The following is a 20,176-nucleotide window of genomic DNA, read 5'->3' as shown; positions in this document are numbered from 1 at the left end:
GGGACACAGGGCAGTTTTTTGCACCCCGGTGTCGCATATGCTAAATCAGCCCTAGCCATCAGGGTGAATTGTCTGACCCCCTGAAGAGCAGGGGGCTGCAGCACCACCCCTGGGCCATCTGCAGAGGGGGCTCTGCAAGACAGTAGAGGCTCCTCTCCTCCAGAAAGCTGCCCCAGGGGCACAAAGCCCAATCTTTGCAGGTAGCAGCAGGTGTGAGATCACAGTTAGGAATGCCCCATCTTAAGAAGTCCCAGCATATAGGAAAACAAGAAAGATACAGAACACAAAGGGCTGGAAAACCATTCATGCCTCCCTGGTGTGTAAGCTGTATGTTTATAGGGATTTTATAACAGGGGGCAGGGAACTTTCAAAAGTGCCAGTCCCCCCAGTATTCTGAATTAGTGCAGTCAAATCTCTGGCCTGACCCCTCCCTGCTACAGCCATTCTTATGGTCTTAAGAACATCAAAAGGGCCTGCAGGATCAATCAAGTGGCCCATCTAATCCACCATCCTGTTCTCACAGTGGCCAGCCAGACAAATTCAGGGAGGAGAGGGCTTTCGATGGCTACTAGCTCTGCTCTGTGACCACTGTTGGAGTCAGCGATGCTTCTGAATGCCACTTACTGGACCCCAGTTTCTCTTGCCCTCGGGTCCTCCTTGAGGGCTTCCCAGAAGAGGCATCTGTTCAGAAACTTTGAGAAGAGGATGCTGGACCAGATGGGCCATAGGCCAGACCCTGCATGGTCTTCTTATGCTCTGTTGCTTTTGTAGTGGTCCTTTTCACCGCTTCAAGCGCTCGCAGGTTTCCCGCAGGTTGGCCACAGTGGGACCAGAATCCTGCACCAGATGGGTCACTGGCCTGATCCGGCAGGCTCTTCTTATGTCCTTGTGTTCTTCACACCAGCCTTGAAGTAAGATCCGACTGCAACCCTGCTGGGGTTCTGAATGTGGCTTGTCGGGGCTGCATGACAACCGTCTGTCCTTCCCGTCAGGCAGCAAATTATCTGCAGCTGGCCCTGGAAGGTCTTAAGCAGCCTTTCGAAACCCTGACCGCTTGGTTGATGCTCCAGCCTTGCAACCACCCACCTCCTTGCTCCCAAAGCAAAGTGGAATACCCCCTCCCCAATGCTGACAAGTCGGTGGGCTAATGCAATTTCCTCCTCTAATTTGTATTGGCTCGGACTCCACCCCAAATGTCCATGAGAGTCGCCTCTCATTTCCATCAAACGGAAGAACAGGCAGGACTCAGGAGCCAAGCTGCACGGGGCTGGCCTGCTTCTGAGCTCAGCCTCCAACCCTCCAAGATGAAATGGGGAGGGTGGACTGGGTGGGCGGCTTGCAGCCTGGAAAGGTGTGTGGGTGCTGCAGAGACCTGAGGTGTTTGGGTGGAGGGTGTGTGTTCACTGGCAGACCTCGGGGTCTCAAATTTCAGCGGCGCCCTGGGCAACACCAACATTTGCTTCCCCACCCCCCGTTCTAAAGTATAGTTGCGGTTCCCTGTGGCGCCGCCAAGACTTTCCACCCAGTGCAAGCGAACCAGTCACACTCCTTTGGTGTGCTGAAGGACAAAATGCAAGAGAAAGCCACTTCCGCCCCACAGAGGAGGTGGAGTTGCGGGATACACGGCCCCACCATGCGTGGCAGCTAGAGCCCAGCCCTGCACAATTGGGGGGATTCCCAGCTGCATCACACCCTGGCCAGCCAATCAGCTGGATCTGGGGGTGTGGCCTGCCCAATTTAAACCAGGACGTGGCCTCCCCGCCTGCCAGCTGTTCCTGTTTTTCCCACCTTCCCGCCCCTTAAGGTTCCCATTCCTTGACCTTGCAATGGACCTTGGTTGGTCGCCATTGAGGGGCCTGGTAGGAATTTTTCCACTTGGCAAATTGGCACCAGCCACTTGGTTTTTGCCTACCTCATTGCAGATTGTCACAACTTTTGGGTATTGGCGGTTAGGCATTGTTCTGTAGATGGAAGAGGGGAGGGAGTGCCATCACCTGCCCCACATATTGAAGGGTAGTCCAATAAAGGATTACAGGGGACGTGGCCCTGTCGGAAGCCTGGGGAGGTGAGGGCCTAAGGCACGCCCCCTATCGGTGACCCCGGGGGAGTTCCTAGTTGATGTGCATCAGCAGGACTCCCCCTACTGGTGGTTAACCCTTCCCGGACTTCAAACGGACGGGCTGAAGTCGGATATAGTCGGTCAGGACCAATGCCTAAGCTCAACACCTGTAACCAATAAAGTTGTGGCCTTATTTAGCCCATTAACCTTAATAATTGTGTCTTTATTTCCACTGGGGGGAGGACGGGAACTCGCCACGCAAGAGCATCTAAGGCAGGAATGAGGGATGTTTACCCCCTCCCAGTTAAGAACTGCATTTCTTCCTAGGTAGTAAGAATATAAAAAGAGCCTGCTAGATCAGCCAAGCCAGTGATAGCCCTCGCGTCCTCCATGAATTTGTCTTCATCCTCCTTTCAAAGCCATCCAAGTTGGTGAGCATCCTTGCCTCCTGTGACAGGCGGTTCCACAGTTCAACTATGTGCTGTGCCAGCATTAGCTTTGGTGAACTAAGCCACAGCTTAGCACGGCGTGTGAACCAGACGTCTGAGAATCAAAGAACTTAAGGAGAGCCTGCTGGATCAGGCCCGTGGCTCACCTGGCCCAGCATCCTGTTCTCACGGTGGCCAAAAGGGATACCCAAAAGGGAGACCTGCAAGGAGGATCCGAGTGCGAAATCCCTCTCCCTTCCAGTGGTTTCCAGCAACCAGGATACAGAAGCATTGCTGTCTCTTGACTGTCGAAGGAGAGCTTAGACATTGGGGGGGGGGGGCTTGAATGCTGCTGCTGGTGAGCAGGGCTAGGATGCCCCCTTTCTCTTCCTGCCACCCATTTTCTCCTTCTCTCCTTCTGCCACCCCCTTTTTCTCTCTCGTTCTCCTTCACCCCTATTCCTTCCCTGTGTGATGGCCTGGGACTTGGGCTCGGACTCGGAACAGAGGAGACTCAGTCTGCACCAGATCCTTTGCCTCAGGCATCATCTGAACCAATTCTGGGGCCTGATCCTGAAGAGCCCCTGTCTGCACAGGTTCCCCTGCAACAAGCACCAACTGGGCCGAGCCAGGGGCCTGAGCCTGCCCTGGCTCCAGATGCAGGGATGACCTTGTTGCCTTCAGCTGGGCCATCACTTACAGCTGCTCCACTACCGGTTGGGTCAGAGGAGGCTGAGGCGGCCTCTGGGTCTAGTCACCCACCGACGTCTCCCGAGCTGCAGAGACTAAGGTCTGAGAGAAGGAGAGACCTGAGTACTCGCAGGAGGAGTGCTCACCTTTGGGCAAAACAGGGAGGCGAGTCGCCCGGGGATCAGGACCGGCCCTTACCCCAACAAAGATAAAAGGCTGTCGGACCCCACCCCAGGTTGCGGGAGCAACATTGCTGTATGCCAGATCCTGCCTGAGATCCTGTACCTGACTTTGCCTGGTTTCCTGCCTCGTGTCCTGCCTTGGCCCTGTCGGACTGACTCCTTGCGGAACCCTTGGATTCAGGATCGGACCCGGACCGCGTTTCTCGGGTTACCGCTGGGCCCAGCACATCCTGCCCAGGGGAGGGGAAAATCTGTCCTTGCCAGAGGTCTGTACTGACTGTGTGGGGAGTGCTTTGCCCCTCTTTCCCACCCCTTTTGGCTTATTTCCCTCCACACCCCCAAAAAACCCCCACATTGCCCTCATTCTCTCTCTCTCTGCGCTGGGCGGGGGTCATGTGAAACTGCTCAAGCCCCAACACTCATCCTGAAAGTTAACTGGCCTTTCTGAGTGCTCAAACTGTTGCTGAAACACCTGAGCATCTTTCCCGAAAGCAACTTTAGCAAGCATCCTCACCTGAGCCACGAACTTCAGCCCCAACCCACGACCTTAAACCTCCACAGTTCCCAGAGAGACAGGATGCCTGCATCCCCAAATAAATGGTCCTTTTAAAGGGATGAGCTTCCACCCATCTCTCAAGCACCACAGTCCCCTTTGGGGGGCATCCGAAACACAACACCGGGGGGGGGGGGGGAATCCCCCATGATGTGAGAGGAAGGAAAGTCTCTGATGGGAACCAGTGCCCCACCATTTGAGCAGAGGCCGACCCGCCAAATGATCCTTGCTGGCTTTTCAAACGTAATTATTTGGAACAAATTATTTCCATGACTTAATACAATGCCTCAGAGCTCTCCAGTAAGGTTAATTAGATCGCTGCATTCAAAACCTATCTGCTCTCAACCGACTTTTAATATGCTCTGATGCAGCTTTCTAAATTTGACCTAATGATACGATTAGTGGGCGGCTATCTGGCCTGCTACGATTACCGCAGCACTGAATCCCCGAGGGGTTGGGGGAAACATGTTGGATGCAAATTAGAGTCAATGTCGCTGGGCCGTCCCCTCTCTGTTTTCATTTTTTGGCTGACCCCCCACCCCTCCTGCACCCTGGGACAATGGGCCTCCACTGTACAAAACTGTATCATGGGCATGGCCAAGTTCATTAGCTCTGGTAGCTAACTATTTTTTTTGCACCATGCACCAATGGCTTGTGGAACTCTCTGCCACCAGAACACGGGAGAGGTAGGAGCGCTTACCGAAGTATTCCTGGGAAGGCGGGTTTTCCATGTCGTACAGCATCTTCTTGGTCAGGTGTTCCAGCTCATCCTCTGGTCTGAACAAAGGAGCACTTGAGGCAGGGTTGGGACCGCCATGTCCACTCTGGAAGAGGAAAAAGAGGCAATTTTGACGTTTCCTTTTGGACCAGGGGCATGCTGTTGAGCGAAATTGTACAGGGACTGATAAGTAGGCCCATGGAGGAAAGGTTATTTATTAAACATATGGCAAAGCAGCCAAATGAACGGCAATTTCTTCTAAATATGGTGTCAACTGGTGGCATCTGCAAACAGGCAAGACCTCTGTCCCTCCCCCATCTCTTTCGTTGCAATCAGCTGAAACTGCAACACCATTAAAAAATAAAATAACAGAGTTTGGAATTACGCAGGGATCACACAGCAGCCTGACGGTGCTGCAGAATAAATCGCAATCAATGTCGTCACAAAGCCAGTGGAGAGAGAAGGCAATGGTGTATGAACTAGCACTGCCCTCACTCAGAATGGGCATCTTCACCTGAAAAAAAATTGCCATGGGGGTGGGATGCAGGTATTCACGAGTGGCTGGACGGTCCACTTTTCAGAGGCTCATGGACCACCACCTTGGGACAATCTATTCTGAATTATGGTAATGGGATTTTTCTGAATTTGGCCTCCTTTGCCCCCCAAATCTTCTCTGATTAGACACAAAAAGTGAGAGACAAAATGTCTGCCTACACCATGGCTTCTTCGTCAGACCCACTCTAATCATTATCAGACTCCGTATCTTAAGGGCAATACTTTCAATTATACTAAAACCAGCTGATTTGCATGTTCCCTGCACTCAGCCCCCCCCCTCCCCCTGGCCAAAGAGCTCTGCAGTGCTCAGAATGTGCGCAGTTGGAACCAAATCCACATCAATCTAGTCCCAATTTGCATAATGTGACTTTTTCGCATAGTTTGGTACAAAATTGGGTGAGGGAATCGAAAGATTTTCTAAAATAAGAAAAAAAAACACGGTTTTGCTGTACACAGGCAACATTTTGGGAAATCTCTCCTTCGGCATTGCTGTTCTGGGATTTTATCGTGATTTAACAACGGCGAAAACATTTCTTTGTGTGCACTTATTATGTTCACCATTTAGGAGCTGAAAGCTTTTCCCCACGCCCAAACTTCGCTTGCTTGTAAGTGCGGGTCTCTTCATACTAGCAGCAAACAGATTGTAGACGGTGTGTGAGGTTTTCCGTAACCCCCCCCACCCGACAACTCTGTGATATCCTATCATCATCATCATCATTGTCACTGTCATTTCTAAACTGCCTTTCATCCCATGGGATCACAGGGCAGCATATAATAAATGATAATATAGTGGTACCTCGGGTTACATACGCTTCAGGTTACACACTCCGCTAACCCATAAATATTGCTTCAGGTTAAGAACTTTGCTTCAGAATGAGAACAGAAATCGGGCTTTGGCGGCGTGGCGGCAGCAGGAGGCCCTATTAGCTAAAGTGGTGCTTCAGGTTAAGATCAGTTTCAGGTTAAGAACGGACCTCCGGAACAAATTAAGTACTTAACCCGAGATACCACTGTACTAAAATTTTATTTATATCCCACCCTCCCCAGCCAAAGCCGGGCTCAGAGCGGCTAACAACAATAAAAGTAACACAGTTTAAATGAAATCACAATCAGTTAATTGACACGCATTCTAAAATCAATTCAAAATCAAATTAATGGCAACCACTGGGCATGAACCGACATTTGCCCACAATTCCTCTTCACTGCATAAAATGGACCTTATCATGGTCCTCTTTGTCTGGCAGAGAAGAGCAGGTCCTATCCACCTGGGTCTCCATTACCCCAAACCTCTGAGGGTGCAGGGACTCTCAAGAAGGCCCCCTCTGTCAATCTCACCAGCTGAGAGGGTCTCTAGGAAATCACTGAATCTTAAGTTGGAAGAGACCCCAAGGCAAAATGCAGGAATCTCCGCTAAAGCCTCTGCACTAGGGAGCGGGTGGCACTGCAGTCTAAATCACTGAGCCCCTTGGGCTTGTGATTGGAAGGTTGGCAGTTCAAATCCACACAACGGGGTGAGCTCCCGTTGCTCGGTCCCTGCTCCTGCCAACCTAGCAGTTCAAAAGCACACCAGTGTGAGTAAATAAATAGGTACCACTGCGGCAGGAAGGTAAACGGCATTTCTGTATGCCCTGGTTTCCATCATGCACCAGAAGCGGTTTATTCATGCTGGCCACATGACCCAGAAAGCTGTCTGTGGACAAACGCCGGATCCCTCGGCCTGAAAGCGAGATGAGTGCCACAACCCCATAGTCAGCTTTGACTGGACTTAACCATCCAGGGGTCCTTTACCTTTACCCTCTGCTTAAAAACCTACAAGTAAGGAGAGTCTGCCATCTCCAGAGGGAGACCGTTTCTCTGTCAAACAGCTTTTACTGTCAGAAAGTCCTTCCCTGTGTTTAGTCAGAATCTCCTTTCTTGTAACTTGAAGCCCTTGATGCGAGTCCTACCCTCCAGAACAGGAGAAAACAAGCTTCCTCCATCTTCCATGTGGCAGCTCTTCAGATATTTGAAGATCTTATCTCCTCTCAGTCTGCTCTTTTCCAGGCTAAACACCCCCAGCTCCTTCGACCGTTCCTCATAAGGCTTGGTTTCCTGATCTTTGATCCTCTTGGCTGCACACCTTCCAGCTTAAAAGATAAAAGGAAAGACTTCTCCAACGCAGAGCAGAGTTAAACTGTGGAACTCACTCCCACAGGAGGCTGCGAGGAAGTGGAAGCCTTTTCGGTATTTGGGGCCTGAGCCGTTTGGGACTTTAAAAACCAAAATGAGCACCAGAGATCACAATAATTCACTCTGGAAGTTCATGAAGTCCATAAACTCACAATCTCTTCTATCTCAGCACTTTTGTTAACATTTGGCTTTTGAGATGCCGGTTTTAAGGAGGAACCCAAGGCCAAGGAGCCAGTGGCTGCTGTCTCCCCCAAAAGCGCTGGTCATTTTAAGAGAACCTCGAGTTTTCTTCTTCCAATTTCTGCTCTGAACCTTCCTGATAACAATCCGGCTTCCACTTTCTCATGGCTCATTGGGTTTAGCGCCATTCGCTTTCGGCTCAGCCCTCCTCGCTCTCCCTTCGAAAAGAGGGGGGCCGGAGGAAGGAGAGGGGGAGGAAGACACCTGAGCAAGTGATAAACACCTTGGGGGAAGTGGCAGTGGCGTTCAGAAACTGCGCTGCAATGAATGCCCCACGGCTCAGGCAGCGCCAGATACATTCATTTTTTCCTGTCCATTTGCAAACGATGTTCCAGAGGCTCCTTTCTTGGAAGGAAAATAACTTCAATTATGTGTTCTCAACCAAAGAAACATGGAAATTATCTTCCTTTCAGAAGGTAGAATTAGCTCAATTTAGAACTGAAAAGCTGCCAAAAAACATCCCTTGCTGATATTTACTTTCCCCCCTTTTTCGTGTGTCCCCCCCTTTGCCTCCCGCTTGTTCAGATGCGCATCATATTTGCAAGGTTGTTTTTTGAGGAAGATGGCTTTCGGTATTAGTGCGGCTTGGAACAGAACTCAGGATAGTCCAGCCAGTAGCGCATGAGACTCTTAATCTCAGGATCACGGGTTGGAGCCCCACGCTGGGCAAAAGATTCCTGCCTTGCAGGGGGTTGGACTAGATGACCCTCGGGTCGCTTCCAACTCTGCAAGCCTAAGATTCCATGAAATGGTGTCCCAGGCCCTGCCCTGTATGCTCCCTGCTTTCTACCTGATACACCCAGGTTGCCCTCTTCTCACAGCACCTAGCATGACTCCATACCGGTCCCAGCTAGCTTGGGAGTTTGGAGATGGGCAAGGATAATAATAATAATAATAATAATAATAATAATAATAATAATATTTTATTTATATCCTGCCCTCCCCAGCCGAAGCCAGGCTCAGAGCGGCTAACATCAGAAAAATAAAACAGCATTCTAAAATCAGTTCATTATAAAATCAGTTCAAATTGACAGTAACCATTTGATTTGGGGCTAACACCCCAGAGGACAGGATCACACTTCAAAATGACCTTGACAGATTAGAGAACTAGGCCAAAACAAACAAGATGAATTTTAACAGGGAGAAATGTAACGTATTGCACTTGGGCAAAAATAAAAATAAAAATGAGAGGCACAAATACAAGATGGGTGACACCTGGCTTGAGAGCAGTACATGTGAAAAGGATCTAGGAGTCTTGGTTGACCACAAACTTGACATGAGCCAACAGTGTGACGCGGCAGCTAAAAAAGCCAATGCAATTCTGGGCTGCATCAATAGGAGTATAGCATCTAGATCAAGGGAAGTAATAGTGCCACTGTATTCTGCTCTGGTCAGACCTCACCTGGAGTACTGTGTCCAGTTCTGGGCACCACAGTTCAAGAAGGACACTGACAAACTGGAATGTGTCCAGAGGAGGGCAACCAAAATGGTCAAAGGCCTGGAAACAATGCCTTATGAGGAACGGCTAAGGGAGCTGGGCATGTTTAGCCTGGAGAAGAGGAGGTTAAGGGGTGATATGATAGCCATGTTCAAATATATAAAAGGAGAGGAGGGAGAAAGGTTGTTTTCTGCTGCTCCAGAGAAGCGGACACGGAGCAATGGTTCCAAACTACAAGAAAGAAGATTCCACCTAAACATTAGGAAGAACTTCCTGACAGTAAGAGCTGTTCGACAGTGGAATTTGCTGCCAAGGAGTGTGGTGGAGTCTCCTTCTTTGGAGGTCTTTAAGCAGAGGCTTGACAACCATATGTCAGGAGTGCTCTGATGGTGTTTCCTGCTTGGCAGGGGGTTGGACTCGATGGCCCTTGTAGTCTCTTCCAACTCTATGATTCTATGATTGGGCTAGAGCTCTGTGAGGATTACAGAAGGAGAGAGGGGGTCAGACTGTGCCTTGGTCAAAGGACTGGTGGGACAGCTCTGTCTTGCAGGCCTTGCAGAAAGATGTCAAGTCCCGCAGGGCCCTAGTCTCTTGGGACAGAGCGATCCACCAGATCGGGCCCACGGCCGAAAAAGCCCTGGCTCTGGTTGAGGCCAGCCTAACCTCCCTGTGGCCCGGGATCTCCAAGATGTTTTTATTTGAAGACCATAAGGTCCTCTGTGGGGCATACCAGGAGAGGCGGTCCTGTAGGTATGCAGGTCCTAGGGCTTAAAAGGTTAAAACCAGCACCTTGAACCTGATCCTGTACTCCACCAAGAGCCAGTGCAGCTGGTATAGCACCGGGTGAATTTGATCCCGCAGCGAGGACCCCATAAGGAGCCTCACCACGGCATTCTGCACCCGCTGGAGTTTCTGGGTTAGTCTCAAGGGCAGCCCCACGTAGAGCGAGTTACAATAATCCAGGATGTAACTCGGATGGTTTCTGGGACTTGGAAAAGCGGGTGGGAGGAGTCAGGATATAAGGGCAGGTCGTGTTTTGCTAGCCCCCAGGTGGAAAACGAGCGAGGTCCCAACTAAAGAAGAATGATGGGATATTCAAACTGATGGAATATTCGCAGCTTGCGGACCTAACATATAGAATAAGAGAACAAGAAAAACGTACCTTTAAAGAAGATTGGAAAACGTTTATTGAATATATGGGATGAAACTGTGTATATTTGAAAACGTGGGCAGCATTAAGATAAATTCAACAGTGTAAATAAGCCTGGATGGATGTAATCATGGGATACTGAATGGTTTAGTTTATGTAAAATATGCAGGGATTTCTGGTATGAAAACTGAACCGTGGAAAGAAAAGAAGGGAAGTCATTGATATTTTAATTTAAATGAATATTCTAAAATGTAAAGCAGAACATTTAATAAAAATTAGGGGGTGGGGATATAAGGACAGGGGGTCCCTATTGTTGGACACTCCCAGACTGCTTTTGTGTGGTGGTGGACGTCTCTTGATAGTTTACATCTGCATCTATAAGCACTCAGTCTTTTGGTGTAGCAGCACATACAACTTTGGAACTCCCTGCCTCTTGACACCAGGCAGGCTCCTTCACTACTGCTCTCCTTTCGGTGCTTGACGGAAACATCCTTGTCTAGAGGAGCCTTCCTAGAAAGCTGTTGCGAGCTTTAATCTGCTTTTAAAGGTAAAGGGACCCCTGACCATTAGATCCAGTCATGGCTGACTCTGGGGGAGCTGGTGTACAACTTCCGGGTCATGTGGCCAGCATGACTAAGCCGCTTCTGGCGAACCAGAGCAGTGCACGGAAACGCCGTTTACCTTCCCGCCAGAGCAGTACCTATTTATCTACTTGCACTTTGACGTGCTTTCGAACTGCTAGGTTGGCAGGAGGGACCGAGCAACGGGAGCTCACCCCACCGTGGGGATTCGAACCACCGACCTCTTGATTGGCAAGTCCTAGGCTCTGTGGTTTAACCCACAGCGCCACCCGCGTCCCACAATCTGCTTTTAGTGTACTATTATTTTAACTTTTCAGAAGCCTTGAATTATAGCCGCTAATTTTTCTCATTTCGAAATCTGGTGCTGGAGGAGACTCATGAGAGTCCCATGGACTGCAAGAAGATCCAACCTCTCCATTCTGAAGGAAATCAGCCCTGAGTGCTCATTGGAAGGACAGATCCTGAAGCTGAGGCTCCAATACTTTGGCCACCTCATGAGAAGAGAAGACTTTCTGGAAAAGACCCCGATGTTGGGAAAGATGGAGGGCACAAGGAGAAGGGGACGACAGAGGACGAGATGGTGGGACAGTGTTCTCGAAGCTACCAGCATGCGTTTGACCAAACTGTGGGAGGCAGGGGAAGACAGGAGTGCCTGATGTGCTCTGGTCCAGGGGATCACGAAGAGGCGGACACGACTAAATGACTAAACAACAACAACAATTTTTCTCATTGATAATTCTTTCTCTCTCTCTTGGCAATCTGCTTTGAGTTCTGTTTCGTTTCTACAACCAAGCAGTGTGTGAAATGAATGAACAAGAGAGAGAGAAAACTGCCAGAAGGGGGTTGGGCTGGATGACCCTCAGGGTCCCTTGCAACTCTACAGTTCGACGATACAGTGAGACCGTCCCCTGTCTCCTAGCAGCCTCTGAAGGAGCCTCAGCACTCTCTGAGCAGCTGCCAGGCACTCAGCTGGATGGAGGGCAGGCGTAGGATTAGCCCATTCTTCCTCTGCCCAGGCAAACACTCGCTGGGGCTTACTCTGCCTTACGGATAACCCAGCCCTGCAAATGTGACTTAAGCCTCTATTGACAGAAAGGGCTTCATCCCCACCGGAGACGCTCACACGTCTCCCTGCCAGGGAACAATCCACAATAACATCTTCTTTTTTTTGAAGGCAGTGGCCGTGCCAAATTCCACACTCCGCACAAGGGGGAGAAGGCCAAGCCAAGAGCCTGTCAGGCATATTATCATTTATCTCATCCAATGTACTTATAAAAATGATTTCCCGTTTGGCCGGCGCCCTCGGAAGTTCTTGGCCAAGTCCCAACGCTTTGAGCGACCGAACTGAGGCTGTGTCTTTGAGCACAAGGGCAGCCCTACGGGCAAAGTGTTGGGATCCGGAGGTCCTGAATTCGAATCCCACCTCCGCCTGGTATTTATTAGGCACCTTGGTGCTCTCCCTCCCTTCCTCTGTGCAAAGTTGATTCCCTATTCTCCATACAAGTGAAGGGGAGGAAAATAAGGACACGGGCTCGTTCATTCTTTGCCTTGCTGGCCGGCAGATCACAGCAAACATTGTCTTGAGAAACATCTGTCGGTGTAAAAAAATAACCCAAACCAAACACATTTGTTTCTAGGAATGACCAACGATGGAGAGAAGCTGCTGCTTTTTCTAGACGTTGTTTGAACAGGAAGATGGGAAATGCAAACTGGAGGAAGTATGCTCAATGTTCAGTGCTTACCAGTACCACCTATGCTGCCTGCAAAGAAGAAGAAGAAGAGTTTGGATTTGATATCCCGCCTTTCACTCCCTTTAAGGAGTCTCAAAGCGGCTAACATTCTCCTTTCCCTTCCTCCCCCACAACAAACCCTCTGTGAGGTGAGTGGGGCTGAGAGACTTCACAGAAGTGTGACTGGCCCAAGGTCACCCAGCAGCTGCATGTGGAGGAGCGGAGACGCGAACCTGGTTACCCAGATTACATGCCTACTGCTCTTAACCACTACACCACACTGGCTCTCCACACTTAACCACTACCCCCCCCCCCCGAATCCACAAAATGTTGTTTCCTCTACCTGCTCAGCCTTCTGCACTGGCTTGCCCTCTCCTATGTGAAACATGTCCCCTTAAACATGCACACAACACAACAGATGCCAGGATTGGACATGGCCCTCTGCACGTGGCTAAGAGCTGTTTCACCTTCTCCCTGTCGATGCCCCTATTGCCTCCCTTTCCATTTCCATCGCCTCATTTCGCAACCCTTCTCCATCCATCCTGTCTCAGCACCTTGGTCATGTCCACAGATGGCAGCACCCCCAAGGAGGAGCTCCGTGGAGAACTGGCTGCAGGTGCCAGGCCTGTTGGCACACCAGCTCTGCGCTACAAAGATGTCTGCAAACGTGACATGAAGGCTGCCAAATTAAGATGACTCCCTGGCCCTGAATGGGGTAATTGTGCCCCTGAAGGACAAGGTGCTCAGCCTGGGAGTCATTCAGCGTATCTGAAGAAGTGTGTCTGCTCATGGAAGCTCATACCAAGAACAAACATAGTTGGTCTCTAAGGTGCTACTGGAAAAATAATTTTTTTAATATATATATATATATATATATATATATATATATATATATGCAGGTTTTGGTGTCCTCGGGTGTCTTCCCGTGTAAAAGTTGGGGTGTCTAGGCGACGTTTCGACGAGGTCTCACTCGTCATCTTCAGGCTGGTGCTTTCGGCTTCTTGTTACTGGAACAGAGCGGGATCTCAATGTTTGAGTTCCTATAAATACTGTAGAGGGGGTGTGGTGTCTAGCCTCCAATGTTCTGGGCAGAGAGGAAGTTCCCAGGCTAGTGTACACTTCCTCTCTGCCCAGAACATTGGAGGCTAGACACCACACCCCCTCTACACCCCCTCTACAGTATTTATAGGAACTCAAACATTGAGATCCCGCTCTGTTCCAGTAACAAGAAGCCGAAAGCACCAGCCTGAAGATGACGAGTGAGACCTCGTCGAAACGTCGCCTAGACACCCCAACTTTTACACGGGAAGACACCCGAGGACACCAAAACCTGCATTCCTGTACCCGTGAAAATCTACGAAAGCATATATATATATATATATATATATATATATATATATATATATATGCAGGTTTTGGTGTCCTCGGGTGTCTTCCCGTGTAAAAGTTGGGGTGTCTAGGCGACGTTTCGACGAGGTCTCACTCGTCATCTTCAGGCTGGTGCTTTCGGCTTCTTGTTACTGGAACAGAGCGGGATCTCAATGTTTGAGTTCCTATAAATACTGTAGAGGGGGTGTGGTGTCTAGCCTCCAATGTTCTGGGCAGAGAGGAAGTTCCCAGGCTAGTGTGCCTTTTCTTCTTTTGTTCCTTAATTACTTGAGAGATACCTTGAGTGATTTCTTGAGTGATATCCTGAGTACCACTTAGGTGGGTCATTAGGTGTGGATTAGTTGCTAAAGTCTTTGTGTCTTGACCTCTTGAACTTTGTGAAGAGTTTTCCTGAGAAGATGGCTGTATTGCACTTAGTTGTGCTTTGGCTTGGCTTCGTGTATAGGGGCGAGCTGTGGTTTTGTGGCTTGTGTCAGCCAGATCTGTGTAGGCATGGCCCTCCTTCCTTATATCAAGGGCACTACAGATAAAATTAGCAAAATCCTCCATAAACACAATATCAAAACAGCCTTTTGCACCAACCAAAAAATAGCCAATATCCTCAGAAACCCCAAGGATAAAATCCAGTTGGAAAACCAAGGGATCTATGAAATACCCTGCAAAGTCTGCCCAGCCACGTACATTGGACAAACAAACAGACGAATAAATGCACGTATCGCAGAACACAAGAATGCCGTCAAAAAAGAAGAAAAAACTTCCTCTCTTTTCCAACACATGAAAGAAACAGGACACGAAATTAATTTTGCAGATTCCAAATTGCTCTTTAACACGGAACATCACCACAAGAGAATAATCATGGAAGCCATCGAGATAGAGAAACACCCTCACAACATGAACAAGCGTGACGACACATCCCGCTTGCCAGACATCTGGAAATTAGCCCTCCCCACAAAAACTGACACCAGATCCAGAGGCACACAGAACGCCAACACCAATCAACCACACCAGACCCAAACCCAGACCCTCTCCACAGATGAATTACTGACACCATCCAGTAGCCAATCCATGGTGGCACCTCCGGATGCTGCACCCCCCTGCAATCCCTACACAGATCTGGCTGACACAAGCCACAAAACCACAGCTCGCCCCTATACACGAAGCCAAGCCAAAGCACAACTAAGTGCAATACAGCCATCTTCTCAGGAAAACTCTTCACAAAGTTCAAGAGGTCAAGACACAAAGACTTTAGCAACTAATCCACACCTAATGACCCACCTAAGTGGTACTCAGGATATCACTCAAGAAATCACTCAAGGTATCTCTCAAGTAATTAAGGAACAAAAGAAGAAAAGGCACACTAGCCTGGGAACTTCCTCTCTGCCCAGAACATTGGAGGCTAGACACCACACCCCCTCTACAGTATTTATAGGAACTCAAACATTGAGATCCCGCTCTGTTCCAGTAACAAGAAGCCGAAAGCACCAGCCTGAAGATGACGAGTGAGACCTCGTCGAAACGTCGCCTAGACACCCCAACTTTTACACGGGAAGACACCCGAGGACACCAAAACCTGCATTCCTGTACCCGTGAAAATCTACGAAAGCATATATATATATACATATACACACATACATACTTCTACTGTGTCAGACTAAGGGACGTGGGTGATGCTGTTGGTTAAACCACAGAGCCTAGGACTTGCCGATCGGAAGGTTGGCGGTTCAAATCCCCGCGACCGGGTGAGCTCCCGTTGCTCGGTCCCTGCTCCTGCCAACCTAGCAGTTCAAAAGCACGTTAAAGTGCAAGTAGGTAAATAGGTACCGCTCCGGCGGGAAGGTAAACGACATTTCCGTGCACTGCTCTGGTTTGCCAGAAGCGGTTTAGTCATGCTGGCCACATGACCCGGAAGCTGTACGCCGGCTCCCTCGGCCAATAAAGCAAGATGAGCGCCGCAACCCCAGAGTTGGTCACGACTGGACCTAATGGTCAGGGGTCCCTTTACCCTTTACCTTTACTATGTCAGACCAACACAGCTACCTAGCTGAATCATGTCTCTCCCTTAACGGTCTCTACAGCCACAGCAGGCGCTGCAAATCTCCAACATTTTAACTTCACCCCAAAGGTGCAATGCTCCATTGTCTCCAGAGACAGATGGATGTCAGCCAGCCAGCCAGCCAACCAACCAACCAACCAACCAACCAACCAACCAACCAACCAACCAACCAACCAACTGTATTTGCAGTGTTTGTTTTGAAACTGCATGTACCTTTTTTATCTCATATTATATTTGAATGTAATGGATTTTATTTTACATCATCGCCAGCTGATGAAGAGTTACTATCGAAACAGTTCATCATCCGGAAAAAAACTGTTCCATTACCGCACGGTTACAGGATGGTGACTGTTGAAAGTCTTGTTTGCCTCTTTGATACTGATGGACGACATTTTCTAATTTTGTTCATGCCGCCTTGATTGACTTCTTTTATTTGTGACTCCGTTACACGGTTCCGGTTGGTGAATTGTGAAATAACACATGTAACAAATGTTTCGTTGGAACATTATTAGGCGTGTGTTGCCTGCGATGGTTCAGAGTTGTCTGTTTTGCAACACAGGGGATTTCCTTTTCTGGGAGCTGTTTTCGGCCGAATGGCAGCGTATAGACGAGCAAGAACCTACCGTAACCTCGGCTTCTTCAGCCGAAGCTGCACTGGGCGCCACCTCTGCCACCCTGCGCACGCCTAGTCCCTGCCAGCAATTTCTTGACCAATTATTGAGATCAGTTCATTTGCAGCTGCCTCCGCCACCCCCTTGCGCTGCAGGCAGAGTGGCAGCAGTGCGCTCAGATAAGCCGTTGAGCGCCAGGGAATGTTTTGACAGCTAAACATGGATCTTGTTGAGTTGTCTCTTTTCTTCACTTCTCCCAAAGGCCATGCATTTATTGACTCATCAGCCCAGTCCCCCTGATGTCCTCTTAGTCAAATCTGGAACTGTATTTTTCTTTCTTTCTTTCTTTCTTTCTTTCTTTCTCTCTCTCTCTCTCTTCTTCCTTCCTTTTTAAAAATCTTCATTTGATGCAAAAAAAAAGAGCCCCTTCCTCCCCTCATCTTTATTAAAAGCGGCCAGACAGTGGCCAAAGTGGAGATAATTTTATGTTTCCTCCCTTTACATGATATATTTGTTCCTATCGACAGCAACACCCATTTGCGAAATACTAACTTGTATACAAATGTGTATAGATAAATAAATTCCCTCAATCAATTAAAATCTGGATTCTTACCCAGAGGTGTGGGCCACATTTATATAAGTTGGAAGCCACTCAGAGTGACTGGGGCAATTATTATTATTATTATTATTATTATTGTTATTGTTATTGTTATTGTTATTGTTATTATTACAATTTTCCCGGCGTAACATGATATTGGTCCGCTAGGCCTCTTACACTTGTACATCTAGCTGCAGTTTCTATTTCCATATAAATACCCTCTCTATCCTCTTCTCCAGGCAACAAAGAGTCACTGTATTACTTTTACTCTTATTAACTTTAGTGAAAAGGTAGAGGAAGAAGAAACACAGTAGAAGTTTATTAAATGATGCCTGACATGGGGGAAGTGGACAGAAAAAAGTTTTTCCTCTCTCTCTCATAACCCTAGAATTCATGAACAACCAAGGAAGATGAATGTTGGAAGATTCAGAAGAGATGATACCCAGCTCTACCTTTCTTTCAAATCAGAACCAGTGAAGGCGGTGAAGGTTCTGTGTGAGAGTCTGGAGGCGCTTGGAGGATGGATGGTGGCTAATGGATTAAGGTTGAATCCTGACAAGACAGAAGTACTGGTTTTTTTGGGGGGGCAGGAGGGCTCCCTGGTCCTAAATGGGGTAACTGTGCCCCTGAAGGACCAGGTGCACAGCCTGGGAGCCATTTTGGACTCACAGTTGTCCATGGAGGCACAGGTCAATTCTGTATCCAGGGCAGCTGTTTATCAGCTCCATCTGGTATGCAGGATGAGACCCTCCCTGCCCGCAGACTGTCTCGCCAGAGTGGTGCATGTTCTGGTGATCTCTCACTTAGACTACTGCAATGCACTCAAGTGGGGCTACTTTTGAAGGTGACCCAGAAACTGCAATTAATCCAGAACGCGGCAGCTAGACTGGTGACTGGGGGCGGCCGCTGAGACCACATAACATCGGTCTTAAAAGACCTACATTGGATCCCAGTACATTTCCGAGCACAATTCAAAGTGTTGGTGCTGACCTTGAAAGCCCTTATGGGCCTCAGCCCAGTATACCTGAAGGAGCGTCTCCAGCCCCATCATTCTACCTGGACACTGAGGTCCAGCTCTGAGGGTCTTCTGGCATTCCCTCATTGCGAGAAGTGAGGCTACAGGGAACCAGGCAGAGGGCCTTCTCGGTAGTAGCGCCCGCCCTGCGGAACGCCCTCCCATCAGATGTTAAAGAAACAACTATATGACTTTTAGAAGACATCAGAAGGCAGCCCTCTTTAAGGAAGCTTTTAATGCTTGATTCATTACTGTATTTTAATATTTTGTTGGAAGTTGCCCAGAGTGGCTGGGGAAACCCAGCCAGATGGGCGGGGTATAAATAATAAATTATTATTATTATTATTATTATTATTATTATTATTATTATTATTATTACTATAGAGAAAATGAAGCCCTTCTTCATGCAGTGCATAGTTAAACTGTGGAACTCCCTGCCACAGGAGACAGTGATGGCCACCAACTTGGGTTAAAAGAGGATTCAAGAAATCCATGGAGGAGGAGAGGGCTCTCATTGGCTACTAGTCGGGATGAATCTGCTCTGAATCCACACAGAGGCAGCAATGCTGGAGACCACAGGAGGGGAGAGTTGCTCTTGGGTTCGAATCCTGCTTGTGGATTTCCTATTGAGGCATCTGGTTGGTCCCTGTGAGACCAGGATGCTGGACGAGATGGGCCATTGGCCTGATCCAGGAGGCTCTTTTTATGTGCAAATGGCCACTTTCTCTGGAAGCCGAACTATAAGAGAGCAAAATACCAAACAACCTCCTGCCTTTCAACAGAAGTGACCCCATCCTTCCTAAGGGGGAAGCCTGACAACCCTTTGGGGACCGTGGCGATCCGTGGCGACATGTGTGTCGATGGCTGCAGCCGCATTGCAGCCCCGTGCACCGTTCCATGCATGCGCCCGGAGGAAAGAACATGCGATCCGCACAGCTGTGCCGATAATGAGATCGGATGCTGAGCCGCTGGTTGCTCTGGAAACACTACGAACCGCACTTCTCTCCTTTTCGCCGGCTCCCCTGTCTCTCTCTCATTAAGCACATAAGCTCACGCAACCCGTTCCGGATGACGGGGTGGGATTTGCCTGACGGCGGACGCATGCGGACCTCTTCTTCAGCATCCTGGTCTACACAGGAGGGCATGCAGGGCGCAAGTGGTGGCCAACAGAGGGCAAAACAGGAGTGCAGCCTGAGGAATGTAGCAGCGTAGAGTTGAAAGGGACCCGAGGGTCATCTAGTCCAACCCGCTGCAATGAAAGGATCAACATCGAGGTCTCTGCTTTTAAACAGTCTCCTGTCCACTGGCCTGTAACCTTCAGCACATTTCAGAAATAAAAGGAAGTCTGACGTTATTCCAGTTTGCATCATCTCTGTCTGGCTGCCTGGAAGAAATTCCTAGCCCATTCCTGGTGAACAGGTTGAATGCCTCCTTACAAACCGAGGCTCGCTTCCCATGTGTTCTTACCCCAATAATAATAATAATATAATAATAATTTATTATTTATACCCTGCCCATCTGGCTGGGCTTCCCCAGGCACTCTGGGCGGCTTCCAACAAAACACTAAAATACAATAACCTATTAAACATTAAAAGCTTCCCTAAACAGGGCTGCCTTCAGATGTCTTCTAAAAGACTGGTAGTAGTTTTTCTCTTTGACATCTGGTGGGAGGGCGTTCCACAGGGTGGGCACCACCACCGAGAAGGCCCTCTGCCTGGTTCCCTGTATTATTATTTTTTATATAACTGCCTGGTTCCCTGTAACTTGGCTTCTCGCAGCAAGGGAACCGCCAGAAGGCCCTTGGAGCTGGACCTCAGCGTCCGGGCAGAACGATGGGGGTGGAGAAGCTCCTTCAGGTATACTGGACCGAGGCCGTTTAGGGCTTTAAAGGTCAGCACCAACATTTTGAATTGTGCTCGGAAACGTACTGGGAGCCAATGTAGGTCTTTCAAGACCAGTGTTATATGGTCTCGGTGGCCCCTACCAGTCACCAGTCTAGCTGCCGCATTCTGGAATAG

At 49.0% G+C, this 20,176-nt stretch overlaps 1 protein-coding gene across 4 annotated transcripts in view; it reads right to left on the bottom strand.

The window, feature by feature from the left end:
- Positions 1-20,176, bottom strand: part of LPP (LIM domain containing preferred translocation partner in lipoma) — a 281,558-nt gene that overhangs the window by 48,013 nt on the left and 213,369 nt on the right. For all 4 annotated transcript variants that reach the window (XM_083739588.1, XM_083739585.1, XM_083739587.1 and 1 more), the window contains one exon: positions 4,612-4,735. In XM_083739588.1, coding sequence (XP_083595714.1) covers positions 4,612-4,735 — 124 coding nt within the window. The remainder of the gene's footprint in view (positions 1-4,611; positions 4,736-20,176) is intronic.

This window comes from Podarcis gaigeae (genome assembly GCF_964106915.1).
Source record: "Podarcis gaigeae genome assembly, chromosome: 5".
Classification (NCBI taxonomy): Eukaryota; Metazoa; Chordata; class Lepidosauria; order Squamata; family Lacertidae; genus Podarcis; species Podarcis gaigeae.
The sequence above is the reverse complement of the archived record's forward strand: the minus strand, read 5'-3'. Positions and strand labels throughout refer to the sequence as shown.